The 25,589-nt window shown below is 51.6% G+C and overlaps 1 protein-coding gene across 1 annotated transcript; it reads right to left on the reverse strand.

Moving 5' to 3' along the window:
* Positions 1 to 215: 215 nt before the first annotated feature.
* LOC133360325 (ATP-binding cassette sub-family C member 2-like) lies at positions 216 to 24,895 on the reverse strand. The gene is made up of 7 exons (XM_061578973.1): positions 24,775 to 24,895; positions 21,563 to 21,725; positions 18,984 to 19,175; positions 9,470 to 9,616; positions 2,021 to 2,167; positions 944 to 1,069; positions 216 to 233 (listed from the first exon to the last, which is right to left on the reverse strand). Exons 2-7 carry the CDS (start codon positions 21,602 to 21,604, stop codon positions 216 to 218), a joined length of 672 nt encoding a protein of 223 aa, XP_061434957.1. The 5' UTR covers positions 21,605 to 21,725; positions 24,775 to 24,895.
* Positions 24,896 to 25,589: the final 694 nt, after the last annotated feature.

Here is a 25,589-nt window from a genome sequence, read left to right on the forward strand (position 1 = left end):
GGTCAATAAAGCAGAGATGTAGATTTTGTTAGAATTCGCTACACTTCTGCTATAGCAGACGGACAGAAAATATGGCATCTGTGCAGGACCGCCCTTTCCTGAAACCGCATTGGGGCTCCGCAAGCCTCTCCTCAGCGTGCCTAGCAAGGCGATGTTGAATAATCCTTGCCAGGACCTTAACCGGCACACTGAGGAGTGAGATGCCCCTGTAGTTGTTACAGTCGGAACGGTCCCTCTTGTTAAAGAGGGGGACCACCAGGGCATCCTTCCCATCCTGCGGAACCTGTCCAGTGGCCCAGACTGTTGTTATGATCTCATGTAGGGCAGTCTGTGTACAAACGCCACACTCCCTCAGCATTTCGCTTGGGAGATCATCTCTGCCCGGTGCTACCGCCACCACACCACCACCACACCACTGCCACACCACCACTGCCACCACCGTCACCACCCCCCCACCACCACCACCACCGCCACCACCGTCACCATCACCACCACCGTCACCACCACCACCGCCATCACCACCACCACCGTCACACCACTACCGCTACCACCGCCACCACCACCACCGTCACCACCACCGTCACCACCACCGTCACCACCACCACCGCCACCACCACCACCACCGTCACCACCACCGTCACCATCACCACCACCACCATCACCACCGCCAACATCACCACCACCGTCACCATCACCACCACCACCATCACCGCCACCATTGTCACCATCACCACCACGACCACCGTCACCACCACCACCGTCACCACCACCACCACCATCACCGCCACCATTGTCACCATCACCACCACCACCACCGTCACCACCACCACCACTGTCACCACCACCAACCATCACCACCGTCACCACCACCATCACCGTCACCACCACCATCACCACCACCACCATCACCACCACCACCGCCACCACCACCCAGCGCTCGTACAAATTGGCAGGGCTTGGTCTCCTCGGGCTCGCTGGCCGAGTCGGCGAAGGCCAACAGGACGAGGGCGTGGACCTGGAGGCCGAAGGAGACGAAGAAGACCCAGTGGCGCTCCCCGCCGCCAGCGACCTGCCGCACAGCCACAAACAACAACAACAACAACCACGTGATCAATAACTACAACAACAGCAACAACTAAGCGATCAATAATGACGTCAATAAATACAACGTAATCATTAACTACGCGATCAATAACGCGATAAATAACTACAACGTGATCAAGGACTGCGCGATAGATAACTAAGTGAACAATAACAGCAATATGTTCAATAACTATGCGATCAATAAAATAAGAAATAACCGTGCGGTGATCATAACACCGATCAACAACTACGTAATAACGTTATGATCAATAACATTATGATGAAGGCATAGCACGTGATCAATAACAACATGATCAATGTCGCGAGCAATACCTACAACGTGATCAATACCTACAACGTGATCAATACCTACAATGTGATCAATACCTACATGATCATGAGAACGTGATCAATAGAAACGCGTTAACTTACCCCATCGAGTTGGAACCACATCAACCACTCACCCCATGGGGGGTCAAACCACATCAACCACTGACCCCATGGGGGCCAGCCACACCAACCACTCACCCCATGGGTGCCCAGCCACACCAGCCACTCACCCCTCGTGGGGTCAACCACACCAACCACTCACCCATCGTGGCCCAGCCACACCAGCCACTCACCTCATGGGGCCCAGCCACACCAGCCACTCACCCCATGGGGGCCAGCCACACCAGCCACTCACCCCATGGGGTCCAGCCACACCAACCACTCACCCCATGGGGGCCAACCACACCAGCCACTCACCCCATGGGTCCAGCCACACCAACCACTCACCCCATGGGTGCCCAGCCACACCAGCCACTCACCCCATGGTGGGTCATCCACACCAGCCACTCACCCCTCGTGGGGTCATCCACACCAGCCACTCACCCCTCGTGAGGTCAAGCCACACCAGCCACTCACCCCATGGGGTCCAGCCACACCAGCCACTCACCCCCGCCAGGAGCTGCCGCACCAGCGTCTGCAGGGGCAGCGCCCCGCACAGGACGAGCAGCAGCCAGAAGAGGAAGAGGAGGCCACCGCCGCCACCGCCGCCACCACCACGGCGACGCGCCACCTCGCCCAGCACCAGCAGAAGCAGCTGGCGACACAACACACAGGGTACACACAACACACAGGGTAAACAACAACAACACAACAACACAGGGTAAACAACTCAACACATGGGACACAACAACACGCAGAGTACACACCAACGGACAAGGTGGGCGGGTGAGTCAACATCTTACTTTATACAATGTGTGTGTGTATAGAGGTTTGTGTGTATAGAGGTGTGTGTGTGTATAGAGAGGTGTGTGCCGGACGGGCAACTCTGTCGTGGACAGTGCTGTGGACGGAGGGCTAATTCCGATTGGCTTATCACCTCATGGCGTCTGTGACCAGCACAGTGGCTAAACTGGGGCTCTGGACGGGTGCGAAGGGCTGGTAACCCCTCCACCTTCAATAAATTACCACTAAACCACGAATTAAATATGTAACTAATAAGCTTCTGCCGGAGGCCCCGGGGGGACAGGCGTCTATGACGTCTCCTGGCCAAACCCCATTTGGCGGAGCCAGGAGATTCAATCTTTACACTCGGGGCTCCTCCAGAAACAACAAAAAGCCACTTCGTGTGGCCACGTGGAATGTTCGAACGCTCACTGTGGAGGAGAGGCTGCCACTCCCCGCCTGGATCTGGGCATTCAGGAGGTCTGGTGGACCGACTCTGGCTCCTGCCACCATGAGGGGTGGACAGTACTCTACTCGGGGCAGGAGACTGACAAACAACAGTGTGTGGCTATTCTTCTGAACAAAAGAATGAATGGGGGCGTGGGAGCGTGGCGGTGAGGTGTGGGAAGCTGTAAGCCCCAGGCTACTTTGGGCTCGCCTTCCCATCAACCGGAGGCGAGGAGTGGTAGTCGTGGTTACTTATGCCCCCACCGAAGACGAACATCCGTGGAGGGATGCAGGCAAAGCCGATGAGTCAGATGCCGTCTATGACCTCTGGTCACAGGTGCTGGCTAATGTGGCCTCTCGGGATAGAGTCATCTTGTTCGGTGACTTAAATACTTGAGTTGGACATGATGCTGCTACCTGGTCTGGAGTGATTGGAAGGCATGGGCCAGATCAGCTCAATAACAACAGTAGGAGGCTGTTAGAATTGTTGTGCAGCCCATGGGCTTGTAATTACCAACACGCTCTTCCGGCATCGGCGCATCCACACAACATCATGGATGCATGCCGAGTCCAAGCAAGAACATCTGCTGGACTACATTGTGACGAACCAGCGGATGCGAGCCCATGTCCTTGACACCAGGACCTACCGTGGAGCTGATCTGCCCACTGACCATCGACTAGTCATCTGTAAGATGCGCCTGCCATTCTTCCACTCCGGTGGTGGGTGTACACCCAGGACCCTATTCCAACCTAAAGTGGCATGGTCTCAGCTGATGAAAGTTGCAAGCAAGAATTTAATCATCGCTTGCAGCTGGGATTTGCATTACCCCCCCATGTCGAGGGTAAATGGGCGAGGTTTAGGACTGTGGCTCATGCAGCTGCAATGGCTGCTTTGGGTACGCGGTCCAGATCTCCCCAGAGACCCTGGCTGACAAAGGAGGTGTTCAGGATAGTTGAGAAAAAGCGACAGGCCCACTCTCATCGGCTACAGCATCCCACATCACAGAATGAGGAGGTTTACCGCAGCCTTCGCTCGGAGGATCGGAGAGCCGTGAGGCGCTGCAAGGATGGGTGGTGGTCGCGGGTTGCTGAGGAGGTGGAATCTGCCTCAGTGGCCCGCGATCACAAATCACTATTTAACTCCATCAAAAAAGTAACCTGCAGCACCACACCTATTACCATCATTAGGGGAAAAAACGGTGATCCAATCTCCGACCCCCAGGAACAGATTTGCCGATTTGCTGAGCATTTCTGTGAGGTCCTGGGAGAGGGGAAATCCCTCATCCAGGAAAACATTGTGCCACAAAGTGGGGATGACCCTGCTGAGGCTGCGGTGCCTCAAATATGGGAAGAAGTCACCCCCTGTGAGTGGCTGGCTGAGGTGCCATCTGTTGAGGAAGTATTGAAGGCGATCCAGAGTCTGAGACCAGGAAAGGTCCCGGGCAGAGATGATCTCCCAAGCGACATGCTGAGGGAGGGTGGCGTTTGTGCACCGACTGCCCTACATGACATCATAACAACAGTCTGGACTACTGGACAGGTTTCGCAGGATTAGAAGATTGTCCTGGTGGTCCCCCTCTTTAAGAAGGGGGACCGCACAGACTGTAACAACTACAGGGGCATCTCACTCCTCAGTGTGCCGGGAAAGGTCCTGGCAAGGATTATTCAACATCGCTTTGCTAGGCACGCTGAGGAGAGGCTTGCGGAGCCCCAATGCGGTTTCAGGAAAGGGCGGTCCTGCACAGATGCCATATTTGCTGTCCGTCTGCTACAGCAGATGTGTAGGGAATTCCAACAAGACCTACATCTCTGCTTTATTGACCTGGTCAAAGCCTAGGATACCATCAGTAGGCCTGGGCTCTTGGTTGTTCTTCGTACTTTCGGAGTCCCTGACCCTCTGCTCACGATCATTAAGGACCTTCATGATGGTGAGCGGGCCCGTTTAAAACTACGGGGCCAGGAGTCAGAACCATTCCCTGTTGACCTTGGGGTGCAACAGGGATGTCCTCTGGTTCCAACATTATTTAACATCTATTTCGAGCACGGAGTTCGTGAAGCATTCAGTAGCTGTACCGGCGGAATCTCCATCTGGTACATATATAATGGGAGGCTGATCGATGCCCGGGTGCAGTCGAGGGATGGCTCCCTATTGGTCAACCACATTATGTATGCCGATGATTTGGTAATAGCTGCTCACTCAGAGGAGGAGTTGAAGACGCTGCTGCTGAAACTGGAGCATGCCACTAAGAGGTGGGGCCTTACCATCAGCCCCACCAAAACTACGCACCTGCCTGGGTATTTTGTACCATCAGACACTCCACCCCCACAACTCCCAATTGGTGATGGGACAGTTGTGGAGAGAGTGGAGTGTTTCCCATACCTGGGCAGTTTGCTTATGACCGGCTCTGGTCTAACAGCAGAGGTCTCACTCCGAATCAGTCGAGCGGCATTATCTTTTCATCGGTTGCGTAGCGTTGTGTGGTAGCAACCTGGACTGTCGCTCCGCACGAAGCTTCAGGTCTTCTCGGCCACAGTCATTCCCTCCCTTATCTACGCTGCGAAACGTGGACCCCCCTAATAGAACATCTCCGGTGGTTAGAAACATTTAGACTGGCCTGCCTACGATCCATCTTGGGTTTAACCAGGCTGGATTGTGTGGGAAGCTCACAAATCCTCGAAAGAGCTGGACTTAGTCCCATCGGTGAGCTCCTCCAGCAGGCAAGGTTGCGTTGGCTGGGCCATGTAGCCCGCATGCCCAATCACCGCATGCCCAAACAGCTTTTGTTTGGCCGGATCGAGGGGGATAAACGGGTGCGGCACGGGTTAGAGAAGAGATGGAGTGATGTGGTACAGGAGGACGTGGAACTGAGTGGACTTGCCAATGACTGGTTCCAGTGGTGTCAAGATCGGCCTCTGTGGAGGAGGCTCGTGATCCCGCTACTGGGCAGTTGGAGGCAGTCGCCCTCCAACAACAACGGAGGGCGAAGGAGCGACGCTACCACCAACGAGCGGAGCGCCGGGTGGCTAAAGCACAGCAAGTTGGCACAGTAGGGGGCACAGGTGGTGCATCAGCCAGTCATCTCGGTCATCTCAGTCATCTCAGTCAGTCGACCTGTGGCACCTGCTGGGTCTGCCCCGTGACCTCCTGCCAGCGTGCGTTCAACACTTCACGTGGCCTCAAGGTGCACATGGCCTGGCACAAGCGTCGTGGTGACGTCACCACCACTTAGTGGTGAATGGCAGTTGTTGTTGTGTATATATAGAGGTGTGTGTGTGTATATAGAGGTGTGTGTTTGTGTGAAAACACAATCGTCTGTCCGCTTATCCGGCAACACATACAGAAGGTGTCAAGAAGTTCAAACGACCCAAAGAGGCACACGCAGTACCCGTTGTCGCAAGGCATCATCGAGTCCACGTGAACCACACATCATCAAGCGTGTGGTAAAAACATGCATGCAAGCGTGCTTCGGTATCGTACTAACTATGAGTTTTCATGATTCTACCAGGTCAGCTCCCACTGAGCTATGTAGCTGTTTTTGAGAAGCGACCTGACCCACAATCGCGGCTCGACAATGTTGCTTATTATCATCAACATCATCGCCGCGTGGAAGTGTACAGCGGCAGCCAAACAACTCTGAACGCGCGGTGACGTTGATTCTAGTTGTGGTGGGGATAAACCGGAGAACCCGGAGACAAAACTCCACGCGGCCATGGGGAGAGAGAGAGACGCAGACTCCAAATATACAACAGCAGGCAACGTCAGTCGGGATCGAACCCACGACCTCCTGCGTACCAGACGAGGTAGTTAACATCTCCTAGCCACCGCGGTGTGCGGGCAGTCCTCGGGTTACCAACGGAATTCGTTCCTGAGAGCCGCTCGTAAGCCGAACGGCTCCTAAGTGGGAACACAACGACAATGGGCCGATCAGTCACCAGAGAGACGGACAACCTCTGCCATGGCCTTGTCTGTCTGCGCCGCCGGTGTTAGACCGGAGAACAACGCCCCAAAAGGCGAACAGCACAAGAACTATGCAATCAAACGTGATTGGATACTAATAATAATCGATTACCATCGATTATCATCGATTATATTATTATCCGGTCGCTTCGGGGGCAGGGGATGCTGGATTTTCAAAAACGCCGGATAATCACTAAATCATCTATTAAAAAAAGTAAAATATTGTCTGTTTGTGGGTTTGTGTCTGACTTTGTGTGTGTTCGCGCACTTGCGAATGATTTAACTCTCCAACAGTGGAGTTCACGCTAAACAAGTAAACCCGTAAAAACTAAGTTTTTCACTATAAATCCTTTATATGCGTGGCGGCGAACTTAATATAAAGGATTTAAAAATATATTCGCCTGTGGAGGACGCGGGGATCGATCCCACGACCTTTGGCATGGGAAGCGAGGGTGCTACCAACTGCGCTACTCCACCACGGCCTGTGGAGGGGTTACGCTCTGGGCTCTTACACTCTGACGTTCAGCCAAAGCCATGAATGCGTTCTATTTGAATATATGTAAAATAATTTTTTTTTGCCTAAAAAGTGTAAAATTTTGGGAATTTTTTTTCACGAACAATAATTGTCTGGCACAACGAGTCTGTGTGGAAAATGTCAGCTCGATTGGATCACCGGAAGTGGGTTAAAAAACGACCGAAAGATTTGCACGGTCCTAAGCAAGCAAGCACGCAAGCACGCAAACTTAATAATAAGGATTTAAAATAAGTAAACCCGTAAAAACAAAGTTTTTCACTCTAAATCCTTTATATGCGTGGCGGCTAGAGTTCTCTCGTCCTCTGGCTTGAGATGGCTGCAATCTATGGGTCAGATGATTGTCTGCCAGTATTAAGCAATTGGTAATTAAATATTTAATTTATTTTCCCTAAACAGTGTAAAATTTTGGAAAAAAAAAATTCACGAAAATTAATTGTCACACACAACGAGTCTGTGTGGAAAATGTCAGCTCGATTGGATCACGGCAAGTGGGTTAAAAAACGAGCGAAAGATTTGCACGGTCGTAAGCAAGCAAGCAAGCACGCGAACTTAATATAAAGGATTTAAAAAGGTACCACGCCGTGAGCTCCGCGGTGAGCAAGCGCTTTTCCTTTTTCACATCCGTCAAATTTAAATTAGATTAATCAGCGATTTAGTGCGATTTTTGTGCGCTTTCCATTTAATTATTTAATTGTTTACTTATGACGCTGTGCACGACCGCACCAACTCACGCGCCTTTGGTGGGGGGGACGGCCCATGCCAAGTCGCACGCCTTCGGTGGGAGTGAGGGGGACGTTTTCTTTCGTGTTAAAAATGCTATAAAAATACACTAAACGCTGACATTAATGCTTCACTGTGTGATGTCCCCCCCCCCCACCCCGATGCGTGCAGTTACTACTATACAGTCGGTAGATGCTACCACTATAGGCCGTAGATATTACTGCAGAGCGGCCGAAGAGATCATGGTTGGGGGGGGGGGGGTCAGTGGTAGCAGCCCAACCTGCCAAGGTGCCACCTCGGCCGGCTGGACAATCTAGGCGAGGCCAGAGGCTCTGCACGGGACTAGGCCTCACCACGCCACTCTGTCAGGTAAGTACTTTGTGCTATAGAGTCGATAAATACTGCTATAGAGTCAGCATGTACTACTGTAGTGATAGCACCACAGTCGGTATGCACTGCTGTAATCATAGCAGGTACCTCCACAGTCAGTACGCACTGCTGTTACATTTTTAAGAGTAGTTTTGAGAAAAAAAAATTGGCCCGGGCAACGCCGGGTATGTAAGCTAGTGAGTGATTCTTTAAAATAGCTTATTTGTTTTGCACATTTTGACATTGTTTTCGGTGTTGTGTATATGTTTTTTTTGCGTGTGTTTTAAACGTGTTTGCGATATGAAATTGTCATAAACATACGGATAGACAACAATGAATATCCGACTGTATGAAGTTACCATAATAACTGTACCGTACTTACTACTACAATATGCATGGGCTGACGCATGTCTCTATATATATACGTGCAGTACTTTTCATTGTTTAAGTTGTATGTAGTGTAGAGTGTAGTGTACGCAATATTTGACACTGGCCTAGTCTCACACCACCGGTGCTAGGCCAGAAAACAACGCTGAATAGCGACTAGTTCAAAGACAATGCCAGTATTGGAACACTCATATCAGTTATATCTATGGGATGCGTTCTTGCCAACTGTAAGTGTTCTGATACTTGCATTGAAATATATTCTTCGTTTTTCATCATTTTCGATGCTGGCAAAAAGGTCCCATAGATATATATTAGTACATATATTTTGTCATTTTCATACTGGCTTAAAATGGGTTGGGGTAGTGATAGAGAGGGGTAGTGATAGGGGTTGGGGAAGTGATAGGGGTTGGGGTAGTGATAGGGGTTGGGGTAGTGATAGGGGTAATGATAGGGGTTGGGGTAGTGATAGGGGTAGGAGTAGTGATTGGGGTTGGGGTAGTGATAGGGGTTGGGGTAGTGATAGGGGTTGGAGTAGTGATTGGGGTTGGGGTAGTGATAGGGGTTGGGGTAGTGATAGGGGTAGGGGTAGTGATATGGGTAGGGTTAGTGATAGGTGTAGGGTTAGTGATAGGGGGTCTCTATGCGAGTCTGTGGGTCTCTGAGCGAGCCCATGAGCCCAGGTGGGTGCTGAAGTAACAGCACCACTGACAGTAACCACACGGGGTATGGTGTGGGTGCTTGCCCACCCCCAAACTCACCCAGGTGAGCATGTAGAGGCACGGGTTCACGTAGAGCATGGGGGCCGAGACGTCGCACGGCTTTGGGTCGCACATCGGCCCGAAGTCCTCCGACAGGGTGATGCCCAGTGCCGCCACCGCGGCCACGAAGAGCAGCACCAACGTGACCTGCACGGGAACGGGGGTGAGTTGTCAAGGCCGTCACACTCGCAGAGCTCGCAAACTGGTTTTGATACCTTACCCATACCCGTACCCGGCCGCACCAGGGTCGAAAACGGGTACCCATACCTTACCCGATACCCGGCTACCCGTACCCGGCCGGGTATAGGGTAGGGTACGGGTACGAGTACCCGATTGCGACCTCTGGGATGAAGCCATGTTGCAAGCGCGGGTGGGTTGATTCTAGGAACTTGAATTGTGAGAAGAGACAAGACGTTGGGAAATGAGTGACAAACAGTTACTCACCAGTGTCTCACGGCCTACCCCTAACCGTCTGCACCAGGGTCGCAAACGGCTACCCGTACCCGGCCGGGTACGGGTATCGGGTAGGGTACGGGTATCGGGTAGGGTACGGGTATCGGGTACCCAGTTGCGACCTCTGCGCACTCATCACGCACAAAGTTGGCTGGGCCACGAATGGACCTTGCGGCACCTCGCCGCTGGTCTCGTCAGCAAAAGGAGCTTCCAGCCATCTCCACGCGGAACTCCTCCGCTCGTCATCCTCGCAGCAGCAACAGCAGTAGCAGCAGCAGCAGCAACAGCAGCAGCAGCAACAGCTTCCAGCATACCCGAGCCTGCTGCTTCGTCGCTCGCCCACCGCCACAGGACTTGGATAATGACGATGGTAAAAAACGTGCCTAGACTTGCGCAGAGAACTTGGATTTAAGCGAGGGTGATTTGCGCAGCGTCAACCTCACTCTCTCGACCAGCCCCATCTGTACTCAGTGGCAAGACGTAGTCAAGACGACTGGAGATGGTCCTGGTTGCAGTGGAAGGTCCAAAAACATGATCTGCTGCTGATGCAGACTGTTTTAAAAAGGTTTGAAATGGGTGTAGCCCAAGGGTCATAAAGAAGTGGCCGGGGCTAGTGATGTGAATGTGAGAGATTAGCATGTAGCTGTAAGATAGGAGAGCGGCCTCCTCGACCAGGGCACGGAAGTGTCTATGTTAATGTGAGAGATTAGCATGTTAATGTGAGAGATTAGCATGTTAATGTGAGAGATTAGCATGATGTCAATGTGAGAGATTAGCATGATGTTGATATCAGGAATCACATCCTTTACAGATGGGATTAAATCACGGAGTTTGTGTATTGTGTTGAAACGAACCTGGATCTTGTGTTTGTTTAAGATTTTGGAAATATTTTTGGTAACCCCTGCTATGTACGGTAAAAGTGATGGTATTGGTTGGATCCTCAGAAGGTTGTCTCTGCATGGCTGGGGAGACAGCTTTGCAGATTGTATGGTCCGAGTATCCATTCATCCTGAGGGCTTGGTGTATGTGCTCCAACTCACTGGCTAGGTGTTGCTGGTCGGAGATGCAACGGGCCCTATGGTGTAGGGTTTTGATGAGGGAATTCTTCTGGGCTGGATGGTGGTGGGAGTCAGGCTTTAGGTAGGCATCCATGTGGGTGGCTTTCCTGTAGACCGAATGTCCCAACGAGCCATCAGGTCTCTTCTCCATCAAAACATCCAGGAATGGTAGCGTGCCATCCTTTTCCACTTCCATGGTGAATTTGATAGATGGGTGTACGGAATTGATGTCATTGAGAAATTGGTTCAGTGCTGGCAGGCCATGTGGCCAGATGAGAAACGTGTCATCTACGTGTCTCTTCCACAAGGAAGGACGTAGGGTGGATGTCTGGATGGCATCTGTCTCAAATTTTTCCATGAAAAAAATTCGCTACCACTGGCGATAAGGCAGAACCCATTGGGGTACCCTCATTTTGTTTGTAGGTGCGCACGTGCGTAAGTGAGCGTCCACGCACGTGGATAACGCGTCGTGAACATTATCTCGACCCCGCTCACTAAAACAACAAACATCGTAAATGCGTAGAAGCGCGTCTGATGCACAGCAGTTAAGAGGCCAAAGGTAGCGTAATGATACACAACAACGATACACAACGACACACACAGCGATGCAAGATACACATCAACAATACACAATGACACACCACCGATACACACGAACAATACACAACGACACACAACAGCGATACACAGCAACGTTACGCAACTATACATAACAAGGACACACAACAACAACACAACGCGGGCAACAACCACACTTCATGAAGTGTCGCTGCTGCTGCTGCTGCTCTTGCACCGAGAGCGTGAATGGCTGTTCTGCCTCACGGCAGGAGGTTTACCTCACAGCAGATGGAGGGGGGGGCGTATGTACACAGGAATTTCCTGTTATTGATGCTAATTTTGGTCACGTGACCAGGAAGTTGCGATTTAAGATTCCCGCTCAACCACGCGGGCGTCGGCCATTACACACATAATTCAAGATGGCGGCACACATCGCGTCCCAGAGAAGCCAGCCGCAATTGTCCATTGTGGGACCTTAAGAATCATTGTCTGTAAGTTCGTTTATGTTCTTATAATATTGGCAATGCTGTTATAATGTTAGAATGACCGTTATAAGGATGTAAATGCCTTTATAATGCTGTTAAATTGTTATGATAAATACGAGGCCTAGTTAACAACGAAGCCTGCAACTTTCCTTATTGTGAATGTTACTTGTAATCTAATAAGTCGAGTCAGACTTGTACCCAAGTAACTTTATTGCGATCTGGAGAGCAAGGATGACAAAATGTCTCATTCATAGTGCAGTGTTATGTGTAGTACTGTGCATCTGGGGTGCAGTGTGATGATTACACGGTGTGCCTTATGTAACACAGCAGCTTATGCTCTTGTATAGTTGTTCAGTGGTAATGCAGGTGCCTGCCCCCTCCAGGGTCTATTGTTGAGAAACATGTTATCTAAGACAATTTTATGATGCTGTGGTATCATTCATTGTGTTGGTGTTTCCGGGTTATAACAGATGATGTATCTGTGTTTTCTCACCAGTGTTACCTCGTTAAAACCAATAAATGACGTTTGGAGTCGGATGTTCACCCTGGCTCCGAGGGTTTATTGGACGCGAGGTTATCTACTCAGCTAGCGGTGCAACGCAGCGCACAGCGAGGCCGAGACAATGGCCACGTGTGGTGTTCAATACTGATGTAGAGGAGTAGTGGGTGACATCACGTCACGTGGGTGACATCACGTCACGCTCGCCCTCGGAGAGAGTGGCGTCGCGGGACGTGACGTCAGGCGGGCCGTGGAGGACGGTGACATCAAGCCCCCAGGGGGGTATTTAAAGGGGGACCCGGGATGGAAGCAGGGTTCGTCGGGGGTGGGAGTGGGGACTCTGGGTAGGTGATCCACACACGAGGCTACGGGAGGCTACGCCACCCGACCGGCCGAGGTTGGGGGTGGTCTCCGGGCCAGGGCAGGGTGGAGAGCCGGGCTAACTGTGGTGAAGGGATCACAGTCCCCTGTCCCCTGGGGGAGTTATTGGCTAGGGGGGTGTTGGTTCGGCATAAGCCTTATCCACCTCGCGTAAGCCCTGAACAACTTGGCGAAAGCCCTTAAATAAACGTGCCGTGAGCCCCTAACAGCAACCTGCCTCGGAGTCGTGGATTGCACCTCAACACTTACACCGCCTGTGTATGTGTTGTGTGTGTGTTGTGTGTGAGTTGTGTGTATGTTGTGAGTGTGTTGTGTGTGTTGTGTGTGTGAGCTGTGTGTGTGTTGTGTGAGTTGTGTGTGTTGTGTGTGTGTTGTGTGTGTGTTGTGTGGGTTGTGTGCGTTGCGTGTGTGTTGTGTGTGAGTTGTGTGTTTTGTGTGTTGTGTGCAGTCATTGGTGAACGGGCTGAGATCGTGAACTCCTTTGTTGCATTTGAGTACCGGGTTTAAATCTTGGAGGTAAGGTGAGTCTATGGCTCTCTATGTGAGTCTATGGCTCTCTGTGTGAATCTATGGCTCTCTGTGTGAGTCTATGGCTCTCTGTGTGAGTCCATGGCCCTCTGTGTGAGTCTATGGCTCTCTGTGTGAGTCTATGGGTCTTTGTATGAGTCTATGGCTCTCTGTGTGAGTCCATGGCCCTCTGTGTGAGTCTATGGCTCTCTGTGTGAGTCTATGGCCCTCTGTGTGAGTCTATGGCTCTCTGTGTGAGTGTATGGGTCTCTGTGTGAGTCTATGACTCTCTGTGTGAGTCTATGGGTCTCTGTGTGAGTCTATGGCTCTCTGTGAGAGTTTATGGGTCTTTGTGTGAGTTTATGGGTCTCTGTGAGAGTATATGGGTCTCTGTATGAGTCTATGTATCTCCGTGTGAGTCTGTGTCCCTGTGGAAGTCTATGGGTCTCTGTGGGAGTCTATGGGTCTCTGTATGAGTATATAGATCTGTGCATGAGTCTATAGATATCTGTGTGATGAGTCTATGGGTCTTTGTTTGATGAGTATATGGGTCTCTGTGTGGTGAGTCTATAGGTGTCTGTGCAGTGAGTCTACGGATCTCTGTGTGCATCTTTGTGTTCCTGTGTGAGTCTACGGGTCTCTGTGTGAGTCTATGGATATTTGCGTGAGTGAGCCTATGGTTCTCACACAGAGACCCATAGACTCACACAGAGACCCATAGACTCATCACACAGAGTTTCGTAAACTTGCATAGAGAGCCATAGACTAACATAGTTCCCCACAGACTCATCATATTGAGACCCATATACTCACGCAGATAGACATAGACTCACAGAGAGAGCCATAGACTCACACAGAGAGCCATAGACTCACACAGAGACCCACAGACTCACACAGAGACACATAGACTCACACAGACACCCCTAGACTCACTAAGAGAACCATAGACTCACACAGAGAGCCATAGACTCACACAGAGACACATAGACTCACACAGAGACACAGAGACTCCCTGAGAGAGCCATAGACTCAGACAGAGACCCATAGACTCACACAGAGACACATAGACTCACACAGAGACACATAGACTCACTCAGAGACCCACAGACTCACACAGAGACACATAGACTCCCTGACAGACCGATAGACTCACACAGAGACCCATAGACGCACACAGAAACCCGTAGACTCACACAGAGACACATAGACTCACTAAGAGACACATAGACTCACACAGAGACACATAGACTCACACAGAGACACATAGACTCACTAAGAGACACATAAACTCACACAGAGACCCATAGACTCACACAGAGACACATAGACTCACACAGAGACCCACAGACTCACTCAGAGACCCACAGACTCACACAGAGACCCACAGACTCACACAGAGACCCACAGACTCACACAGAGATACATAGACTCACACAGAGACACATAGACTCACACAGAGACCCATAGACTCACACAGAGACCCATAGACTCACACAAAGACACATAGACTCACTAAGAGAACCATAGACTCCCTGAAAGACCCATAGACTCACACAGAGACACAAAGATCTCTGCTAGTTTCACGACACCCCGCAACATTGCAATATCCCTTACATTGCCTAGGCTAGTGTTTGTATTTTATCGTTGTTATCCCGTCAGTTTGTTTCCGTTATTGCCCATATATTCAGTCTGCAACACGAGCTGACAGTTGAAGGCATTTTAAGTGCCAATATAAACTTAACCTCAGGTCGCCGGGTTCACAAAGCCCCTGCGTTGGCTGTCTCGCTACGAGCTCGGCGACCCGACTTTGATTCGCCCCCCCCCCCCCCACGGCCATCCAACAACAGCTGCCGGGACTCCCCTAGGTCGACTCAGCGTCAAACGGCGGTGTGCAGAAACATCGCCGCTGGGTGAGACAAAGACGGCCTGGGCGGGGTGCTGGCCACCCACCCCCTCGCGCGCCGTGCCGGCCTTCATTGGCGGCCTTCATTGGCGCTGCTCCCCGCTACACAGCACTTGCCCCAACACTCTGTCACAGGCTATACGGGGGACCTTTGTCTGCCCACGTGGTGCAGTGGTTGGCGCAATGATTCTACGAACCCTGCGACCAGAGTTCAGTTTGCCGCTCACGGCCACCACCATCGCCAGTGACGATTATCTGAATCCGCTCCTGGGCTTCCCCTAGGTCGACTCGGCCTCAAATTAGTAACCTGATGTGGCCGCGTGTAGAATTTCGCCACCGGAGAGACAAAGGCGGCCTGGCGTGGTGCTGGCCACCCACCCCCTCATGTGCCGTGCCGGCCTTCATAAGTGCTACTCGCTCACAACACTTGCCACAACAGCCTGTGAAGGCTATGCGGGGGAGCTTTGTCTTTGATCCATCAACCCTCCTATGTACGTTGAACCTCTTTAGCGCCACCGCATGTCGACAAACGCGCCCATCGGAGGTTTGGCGTGAAAGACAACGAACTAAACACAAGCAGCAGTTCTAAAGAGATGAGTTTGTCAATCTGGATGATGATGATGTAAAAGAAGCATCATGGCTCCCAGTGGCTTCCGAATATCGGAAGGGAAGAGCGTTCCAGACGGCCGCAGAAGTAGCACGCCCAGAAGCGCCACGCGGTGATTTGGCGCGTGGTGTGGCGTAGCCAGAATCAGAATCAGAGAGACCCGTAGACTTGCATAGAGACTCATAGACTCACATAGAGGACCTACAAACAAACACCCATAGACTCGCATAGAGACCCATAGACTCACACAGAGACCCATAGACTTACAAAGAGACCCATAGACTCACACAGAGACCCATAAACTCACATAAAGACCCATAGACTTACATAGAGGACCTACAAACAAAGACCCATAGACTCGCATAGAGACCCATAGACTCACGCAGAGACCCACAGACTCACGCAGAGACCCATAGACTCGCACAGAGACCCATAGACTCACACAGAGCACCATAGACTCACATAGAGACCCATAGACTCACGCAGAGACCCACAGACTCACGCAGAGACCCACAGACTCGCACAGAGACCCATAGACTCGCACAGAGCACCATAGACTCACATAGAGGACCTACAAACAAAGACCCATAGACTCGCATAGAGACCCATAGACTCACACAGAGCACCATAGATTCACATAGAGGACCTACAAACAAAGACCCATAGACTCGCATAGAGACCCATAGACTCACGCAGAGACCCACAGACTCACGCAGAGACCCATAGACTCGCACAGAGACCCATAGACTCACACAGAGCACCATAGACTCACATAGAGACCCATAGACTCACGCAGAGACCCACAGACTCACGCAGAGACCCACAGACTCGCACAGAGACCCATAGACTCGCAGAGAGACCCATAGACTCACACAGAGCACCATAGACTCACATAGAGGACCTACAAACAAAGACCCATAGACTCGTATAGAGACCCATAGACTCACATAGAGGACGTGTCACCTGAGTGGGGATGGGAACGTGTCACCTGAGTGGGGATGGGAACGTGTCACCTGAGTGGGGATGGGAACGTGTCACCTGCTTGGGGATGGGAACGTGTCACCTGCTTGGGGATGGGAACGTGTCACCTGAGTGGGGATGGGAACGTGTCACCTGCTTGGGGATGGGAACGTGTCACCTACTTGGGGATGGGAACGTGTCACCTGCTTGGGGATGGGAACGTCTCACCTGCTTGGGGATGGGAACGTGTCACCTGCTTGGGGATGGGAACGTGTCACCTGCTTGGGGATGGGAACGGGTCACCTGCTTGGCGATGGGAACGGGTCACCTGCTTGGCGATGGGAACGGGTCACCTGAGTGGCGATGGGAACGGGTCACCTGCTTGGGGATGGGAACAGGTCACCTGCTTGGCGATGGGAACGGGTCACTTGCTTGGCGATGGGAACGGGTCACCTGCTTGTGGATGGGAACGTGTCACCTGCTTGGCGATGGGAACGGGTCACCTGCTTGTGGATGGGAACGGGTCACCTGCTTGGCGATGGGAACGTGTCACCTGAGTGGGGACGGGAAAGTGTCACCTGCTTGGCGATGGGAACATGTCACCTGCTTGGGGATGGGAACGTGTCACCTGCTTGGCGATGGGAACGGGTCACGTGCTTGGGGATGGGAACGTGTCACCTGCTTGGCGATGGGAACGTGTCACCTGCTTGGGGATGGGAACGTGTCACCTGAGTGGGGATGGGAACGTGTCACCTGCTTGGGGATGGGAACGTGTCACCTGCTTGGGGAAGGGAACGTGTCACCTGAGTGGGGATGGGAACGTGTCACCTGCTTGGGGATGGGAACGTGTCACCTGCTTGGGGAAGGGAACGTGTCACCTGCTTGGCGATGGGAACGTGTCACCTGCTTGGCGATGGGAACGTGTCACCTGCTTGGGGAAGGGAACGTGTCACCTGCTTGGCGATGGGAACGCGTCACCTGCTTGGCGATGGGAACGTGTCACCTGCTTGGCGATGGGAACGTGTCACCTGCTTGGGGATGGGAACGTGTCACCTGAGTGGCGATGGGAACGTGTCACCTGCTTGGCGATGGGAACGTGTCACCTGCTTGGGGAGGGGAACGGGTCACCTGAGTGGCGATGGGAACGGGTCACCTGAGTTGGGATGGGAACGGGTCACCTGCTTGGCGATGGGAACGTGTCACCTGCTTGGGGATGGGAACGTGTCACCTGAGTGGGGATGGGAACGAGTCACCTGAGTGGGGATGGGAAAGTGTCACCTGAGTGGGGATGGGAACGTGTCACCTGCTTGGAGATGGGAACTTGTCACCTGCTTGGAGATGGGAACGCGTCACCTGCTTGGAGATGGGAACGTGTCACCTGCTTGGAGATGGGAACTGGTCACCTGCTTGGGGATGGGAACGTGTCACCTGCTTGGGGATGGGAACGTGTCACCTGCTTGGGGATGGGAACGTGTCACCTGCTTGGCGATGGGAACGTGTCACCTGCTTGGGGATGGGAACGTGTCACATGCTTGGGGATGGGAACGTGTCACATGCTTGGGGATGGGAACGTGTCACCTGTTTGGCGATGGGAACGGGTCACCTGCTTGGGAATGGGAACGTGTCACCTGCTTGGCGATGGGAACGTGTCACCTGCTTGGGGATGGGAACGTTTCACCTGCTTGAGGATGGGAACGGGTCACCTGCTTGGCGATGGGAACGTGTCACCTGCTTGGCGATGGGAACGAGTCACCTGCTTGTGGATGGGAACGTGTCACCTGCTTGTGGATGGGAACGGGTCACGTGCTTGGGGATGGGAACGTGTCACCTGCTTGGCGATGGGAACGTGTCACCTGAGTGGGGACGGGAAAGTGTCACCTGCTTGGCGATGGGAACGGGTCACGTGCTTGGGGATGGGAACGTGTCACCTAAGTGGGGATGGGAACGTGTCACCTGCTTGGGGATGGGAACGTGTCACCTGCTTGGGGATGGGAACGTGTCACCTGCTTGGGGATGGGAACGTGTCACCTGCTTGGGGATGGGAACGGGTCACCTGCTTGGCGATGGGAACGGGTCACCTGCTTGGGGATGGGAACAAGTCACCTGCTTGGCGATGTACAGGAAGCTGAATCGCCGCGGCTGGACAGGCCGTGTCACGCTCGGCACGCCCCACAGATTCGCCAGCTGGATGGGAGCCGCCAGCAGCCAGAGCAGCGACAGCGGGGCCCAGACGAGCACCGTCTGCTCGAAGCACACCGTGAGGTCGGGCGTCTCCGTCTCCAGCAGCGATGAGTTCTTGATGAGGCGAGGACGCATGGGGTGGGGTGGGGGTGGGTGGGTAGGTGGGTGATGAAGTGGGGAGGAATGGGAGAGAGGGAATGGGGAGGTGGGAACACGACCTCCGATTAGCACGGTTGGCTACGTACAGTGGGAAAGACGTTTAACGTACATAGGTAGAATCACACAGAGACCCATAGACTCAGACAGAGACCCATAGACTCAGACAGAGACGCATAGACTCAGACAGAGACCCATAGACTCAGACAGAGACCCATAGACTCAGACAGAGACCCATAGACTCACACAGAGACCCATAGACTCAGACAGAGACCCATAGACTCACACAGAGACCCATAGACTCAGACAGAGACCCATAGACTCACACAGAGACCCATAGACTCAGACAGAGACCCATAGACTCACACAGAGACCCATAGACTCAGACAGAGACCCATAGACTCGCACAGAGACCCATAGACTAACACAGAGACCCATAGACTCACACAGAGACGCATAGACTCACACAGAGACCCATAGACTCACACAGAGACCCATAGAATCACACAGAGACCCATAGAATCACACAGAGACCCATAGACTCAGACAGAGACCCATAGACTCGCACAGAGACGCATAGACTCAGAGAGAGACCCAAAGACTACACAGAGACGCATAGACTCAGACAGACACCCATAGACTCACACAGAGTCGCATAGACTCAGGCAGAGACCCATAGACTCACACAGAGACACAGAGACTCCCTGAGAGACACATAGACTCACACAGAGACCCACAGACTCACACAGAGACCCAGAGACACACACAGAGAGCCACATACTCATACAGAGAGCCAAAGACTCATAGAGAGCCATATACTCACACAGAGAACCACAGGCTAACAGAGAGACCCACAGACACACACAGAGATCCATAGACTCACACAGAGATCAATAGACTTACACAGAGATCAATAGACTCAAACAGGGACACATAGACTCACAGAGAGACCCAGCAGACACAGATAGATCGGGAAGTATTAAACCAAAGCACCCTCTGATTGTTCACTTAAAGGGCCCTGAAAGGGGGAATTGGTCAGAGGCAGGGGGGACATCGATGGAAGGACATTGCAAGCAGAAATACAAACATGGAGGGGGAGGGGAAACTGAGGGATGATTGACACGGGGGTCGGTCGGTCAGGTTGACCTGCTGGAGAGAGTGGGAAGGTGATTGGGTGGAGGGGAAAGGGGAAGGTCAAATAACTTTCGAAACAGGGGGCTTGAGGGATATACGGGGACTCGTCGACGTACGAAATGGTTAGGTTCCAGAGGTCTGTTCGTAAGTCGATTTATTTGTAAGTCCCTAATTTACTCCAGTCGATTTCAAACACTTTGTACAGCGTGTACACTAAACACGGGGAATAGCTTTAAAAGTTGTATAATCTCTTGTAGATGTAGATGCCACTGGTTCTTCATGTTCTGCAGATGTAGATGCCACTACGCCTTCACGTTCTGCAGATGGAGATGCCACCACTGCGATCACTTATGACTCTCGGTCCAAACGGGCAACTGGACGTATGGACATATCTTTTCGTATCTCTGGAAGTTCGTAAGTAACGTAGGCCCTGTTTAAGGAGGTGGGGAGAGGACGCCATAGCTCGGGACGCTTGCAGTGAAGGGAATCTCCGAAGACCCGCGCGTGTCTCATGCCGGAAGAAATAACGGCTCCTGTCATTGAAGACCTCCTGCGTCGAGTGTTACTGCAAGGCTCCGTCCCTGGGGACGATCGCTTCTTTCGCAGAGTGCAGCGACGATGGAGACTATGGAACGCCGTTGACCGCTAGATAACGATGAGACAATTTAGAATCTTTAAGAGATATTTAAAGGTTGCCCTGAAAATTTTGTCTGCTTTAAAAATGGGCCCCCTGCCCTACGCCCCCCCTCCGCCCACTGCCCCCCCCCCCACCCCCCTCACTGGATCTGCCTTGGCATCTCCCAGCTTTCCATAGTTCGGGGGCACATTGGGATCCTTGGGATGAAATGTGCGATACATGTTTATTTATTATATATTATTTTTTGTATTTCTTTGTATATTTTCAATCAATTTAATATATTTTATTGATGTATTTTCTGTAAATTTTATTTTTATTATTTTTATTATTTTTTAAAAGATATTATTGATTCGATTTTATATATTTGTCTTTTTTTCAATATATTCTATTGCTTTTATCGATTGTTTTATATATAGATTGTTTGAGATTTTTATTTTATTTTACTTTCTCCGTTTTATTTCTTTTCAAAGTGTAATTATTTTATCATTTCATTTCTTTTCATTTCTTTTCATTTCACCCCGCTCCCTCCCCACCTCCTTTCTCTGCCACCGCCCTTTTCCGCGCGCCTCCTCACCCAGAAAGTGGAGCCGCAGTATCGGTCCAGCGTCGACGCCATCGGTCGCCTCTTGGTATGCCCCCTTGGCACTCGGACTCTCGACAGAGGAGCGGTGGGGGGCAGCTCGACGGAGAGGCTCGCGCGGTCCCTCACGAGTCTCACGGAGTCACGCAGCGGAACCCTGCACGCCGCATCAGAGTCAACCGTCGTCGTCACGTCAACTCACGTCGACTCACACAGGGACCCCCATAACACTCACGTGGAGACGCATAGACTCACATAGAGACCCATACTCGCAAGAGAAACCTATAGACTCACAGGGAGATGCATAGACTCACATAGAGACCCATAGACTCACATAGAGACACATACTCACAAGATAAACTAATAAACTCACAGGGAGACGCATAGACCCACGTAGAGACACATACTCGCAAGAGAAACCTATAGCCTCACAGGGAGATGCATAGACTCACATAGAGACCCAAACTCGCAAATATACCCATAGACTCACACAGCAAACCACAGACTCATACAGAGACCCATAGACTCACACAAAGACCCATAGACTCACACAGAAACCCACTGACTCAAATAAATATGCATAGACTCACATTGAGATCCATACCCACATAGAGAACTTTAGACTCATACAGAGACCCAAAGACTCATACAGAGATCCATAGACGGACACAGAAACCCATAGACTCACACAGAGACCCAAAGACTCATACAGAAACCCATAGACTCACACAGAAACACATAGGTGCGTACAGAGACCCATAGACGCACACAGAAACCCATAGACTCACACGGCAACCCAAAGACTCACACAGAGACCCATAGACTCACACAGAAACCCATAGACTCATATAGAGACACATAGACGCACACAGAAACCCATAGACTCACACGGCAACCCAAAGACTCACACAGAGACCCATAGACTCACACAGAAACCCTTAGACTCACACAGAAACCCATAGACTTATACAGAGACCCATAGACGCACACAGCAACCCATAGACTCACACCCATATAGTCACAGTGAGATGCATAGTTCAAGTTCACTGAGCTGCTCTATCTTTTTTCAGAATCGATCTGGCTTTCACAAATGGACATTGAAAGCAGCCAACAAATAACTCTGAACGCGTGGACGTTGATTCTAAATGTGGAGGAGGGAAAAACAGCCAAAGAATCCACGCGACCACGGAGAGAGAGAGACACGCAGACTTCAGTTCTAGCTCCCCCGCCTACTACCCCTCACCTCCATCACCTCCCTCATCCTCCTCACCCTCCATCACCTACATCACCTACATCACCTACATCACCTACATCACCTCCCTCACCTCCATCACCTCCCTCATCCTCCTCACCCTCCATCACCTACATCACCTACATCACCTCCCTCACCTCCATCACTCCATCACCTCCATCACCTCCCTCATCCTCCTCACCCTCCATCACCTACATCACCTACATCACTCCATCACCTCCATCACCTACATCACCTACATCACCTCCCTCACCTCCATCACCTCCCTCACCTCCATTACCTACATCACCTCCTTCACCTCCATCACCTACATCACCTACATCACCTACATCACCTCCCTCACTCCATCACCTCCATCACCTACATCACCTACATCACCTCCCTCACCTCCATCACCTCCCTCATCCTCCTCACCCTCCATCACCTACATCACTCCATCACCTACATCACCTCCATCACCTCCATCACCTACATCACCTACCTCACCTCCATCACTCCATCACCTACATCACCTACATCACCTACATCACCTACATCACCTCCATCACTCCATCACCTACATCACCTACATCACCTCCATCACCTACATCACCTACATCACCTACATCACCTCCATCACCTCCATCACCTACATCACCTACATCACCTACATCACCTCCATCACCTACATCACCTACATCACCTACATCACCTCCATCACCTACATCACCTACATCACCTACATCACCTCCATCACCTCCATCACCTCCATCACCTACATCACCTACATCACCTACATCACCTACATCACCTACATCACCTACATCACCTCCATCACTCCATCACCTCCATCACCTACATCACCTACATCACCTACATCACCTACATCACCTCCCTCACCTCCATCACCTCCCTCACCTCCATCACCTACATCACCTACATCACCTACCTCACCTCCATCACTCCATCACCTCCCTCACCTCCATCACCTACATCACCTCCTTCACCTCCATCACCTCCCTCCCCTCCCTCACCTCCATCACTCCATCACCTACATCACCTACCTCACCTCCCTCACCACCCCTCCCTCACCTCCCTCACCTACCATCACCTCCACACCTCCATCACCTCCATCACATCATTCACCTCCCTACGTATTCCTACAAAGATTATGAATCTTAGGAGACGCATCGTGCCGTAGGCACGCTCCTTCGACAACGACAACAACAACCTGAGAAGTTTGCAACAACAACAAACACATCACGCACAGATGCCTGCTGGCAGTTCCACGCAGAAACGAAGAAGAGACGCAGAGAGAGAGAGAGGGGGGGCACGCGGATTAGAGACCACACGGAGGGCGAATGACATCATCATGTTGATCTTCATCCAGCTGTGGAGTGACCATATTCTTAGGTTTTTTTGGCAAAGTCACGTAGGTAAAAAATTAAAATTAAAATTAATAAAAGTCAAATAAAAATGGAGTGACCATGGCTGCTACGATGATGGTGATGGTGGTGGAGGCTTGTGGAGGCCTTCATCCAGCAGTGGATATAGAATGAAGTTATGACTGCGATGTTGATGGAGAGGGTTAAAAACAAACATCCGTAAATCTTCCCGGTCACTCACCTGACTGTGGCCTTCCCATACGACGACTCCGAGTGTGAAACACGCGAACGTGATCGAACACCATCGACACGGCGGGATTATTAACGCCCAAAAAATTATGGGGAGAAAATTATGGGAGAAAAATACGGAAAAAAATTATGGAAAATTTTACGGAAAAAATTGTAAAAAATTATGGAAAATTTTACGGAAAAATATAGAAAATTACAGGAAAATTATGGAAAAATTCACAGAAAAAATAACGGAAAAATAATGCAAAAAATTACGAAAAGGAGCAACGTGCATCGTAGCGAGGCAAGCGCGCGCGCGTAGAACCCCGCTGACGATCCGCTAAGCGGCGACATCAACTTACGGGAGACCTCCAAGTTAGTGGCGCCAGCAAAGTCGACTCAGAAGATGAGATCCTCCTCCTGCTCCCGCTCCCTGTTGCTGTGTAAAGTCGTCTCCGCTTCTCCTGCCCCCCGCCTCCTCTCTGCCCCTCCGTTAGTGAACGAATCGACGGAATGAATGAAGGGGGTGGGGGGGGCTAGAGTTGATTATGCAGCCACCGTGGCTTATACAGCAGCAGCAGCAGCGGCAAACAACCCACACAGCACCGATGCTGCTGAAGTTTCTGTCTCCCAAAGCTCCTCTCTGCCTCCTCCGTTGGAATGAATGAAGGGGGGGGGTGGTGGTCGTGGTGGGTAGAGTTGATTATACAGCGGCCCTGGCGTATACAGCAGCAGCAGTAGCAGCAGCAAGCAACCCTCACAGCACTCACTGATGCTGCCGAAGCTGAACTTTGGACGACAATCAAGATACGTGATTTACATCTTAATAGTGGGGGGTGGAGGGGGTCCGGTGGGTGTCAGCATGTTCAGACGCCGCAAAAGAAGACAAAGATCCCCCGGGTAGCCGGAACAGACTGTTGGGGCAAGTGCTGTTAGCTAGTAAACACCGGGCCGCCTTTGTCTCCCCAATGGCGATGTTTTTTTTCTTTTTTTACAAATTGCGTTTGAGGCTGGGTAGACCTAGGGGAGGCCCATACCCGGTTCGAGTTTGATCGCCAATGGTTGTTGGCCGTGAGTGGGATTCGAAATGCGGGGTTCGGAGCGCAACGCGCTAACCACTGCACCACCGCTCCCCACACACACACAGTGTGCTAACCACTGCACCACCGCTCCCCTC

The sequence above is a fragment of the Lethenteron reissneri genome, chromosome 68, assembly GCF_015708825.2.
Source record: "Lethenteron reissneri isolate LAM-NWPU_2019-01 chromosome 68, ASM1570882v1, whole genome shotgun sequence".
Lineage (NCBI taxonomy): Eukaryota > Metazoa > Chordata > Hyperoartia > Petromyzontiformes > Petromyzontidae > Lethenteron > Lethenteron reissneri.

Coding starts and splice junctions, on each gene's coding strand:
- LOC133360325 (XM_061578973.1), bottom strand. CDS start 21,604: ATGGCGTCGACGCTGGACCGATACTGCGGCTCCACTTTCTGG. Junction 2,168..9,469: donor GCCTCTACATGCTCACCTGG/GTGAGTTTGGGG, acceptor TTGTGTCGCCAG/CTGCTTCTGCTGGTGCTGGG. Junction 1,070..2,020: donor TGCGGCAGCTCCTGGCGGGG/GTGAGTGGCTGG, acceptor GCTGTGCGGCAG/GTCGCTGGCGGCGGGGAGCG.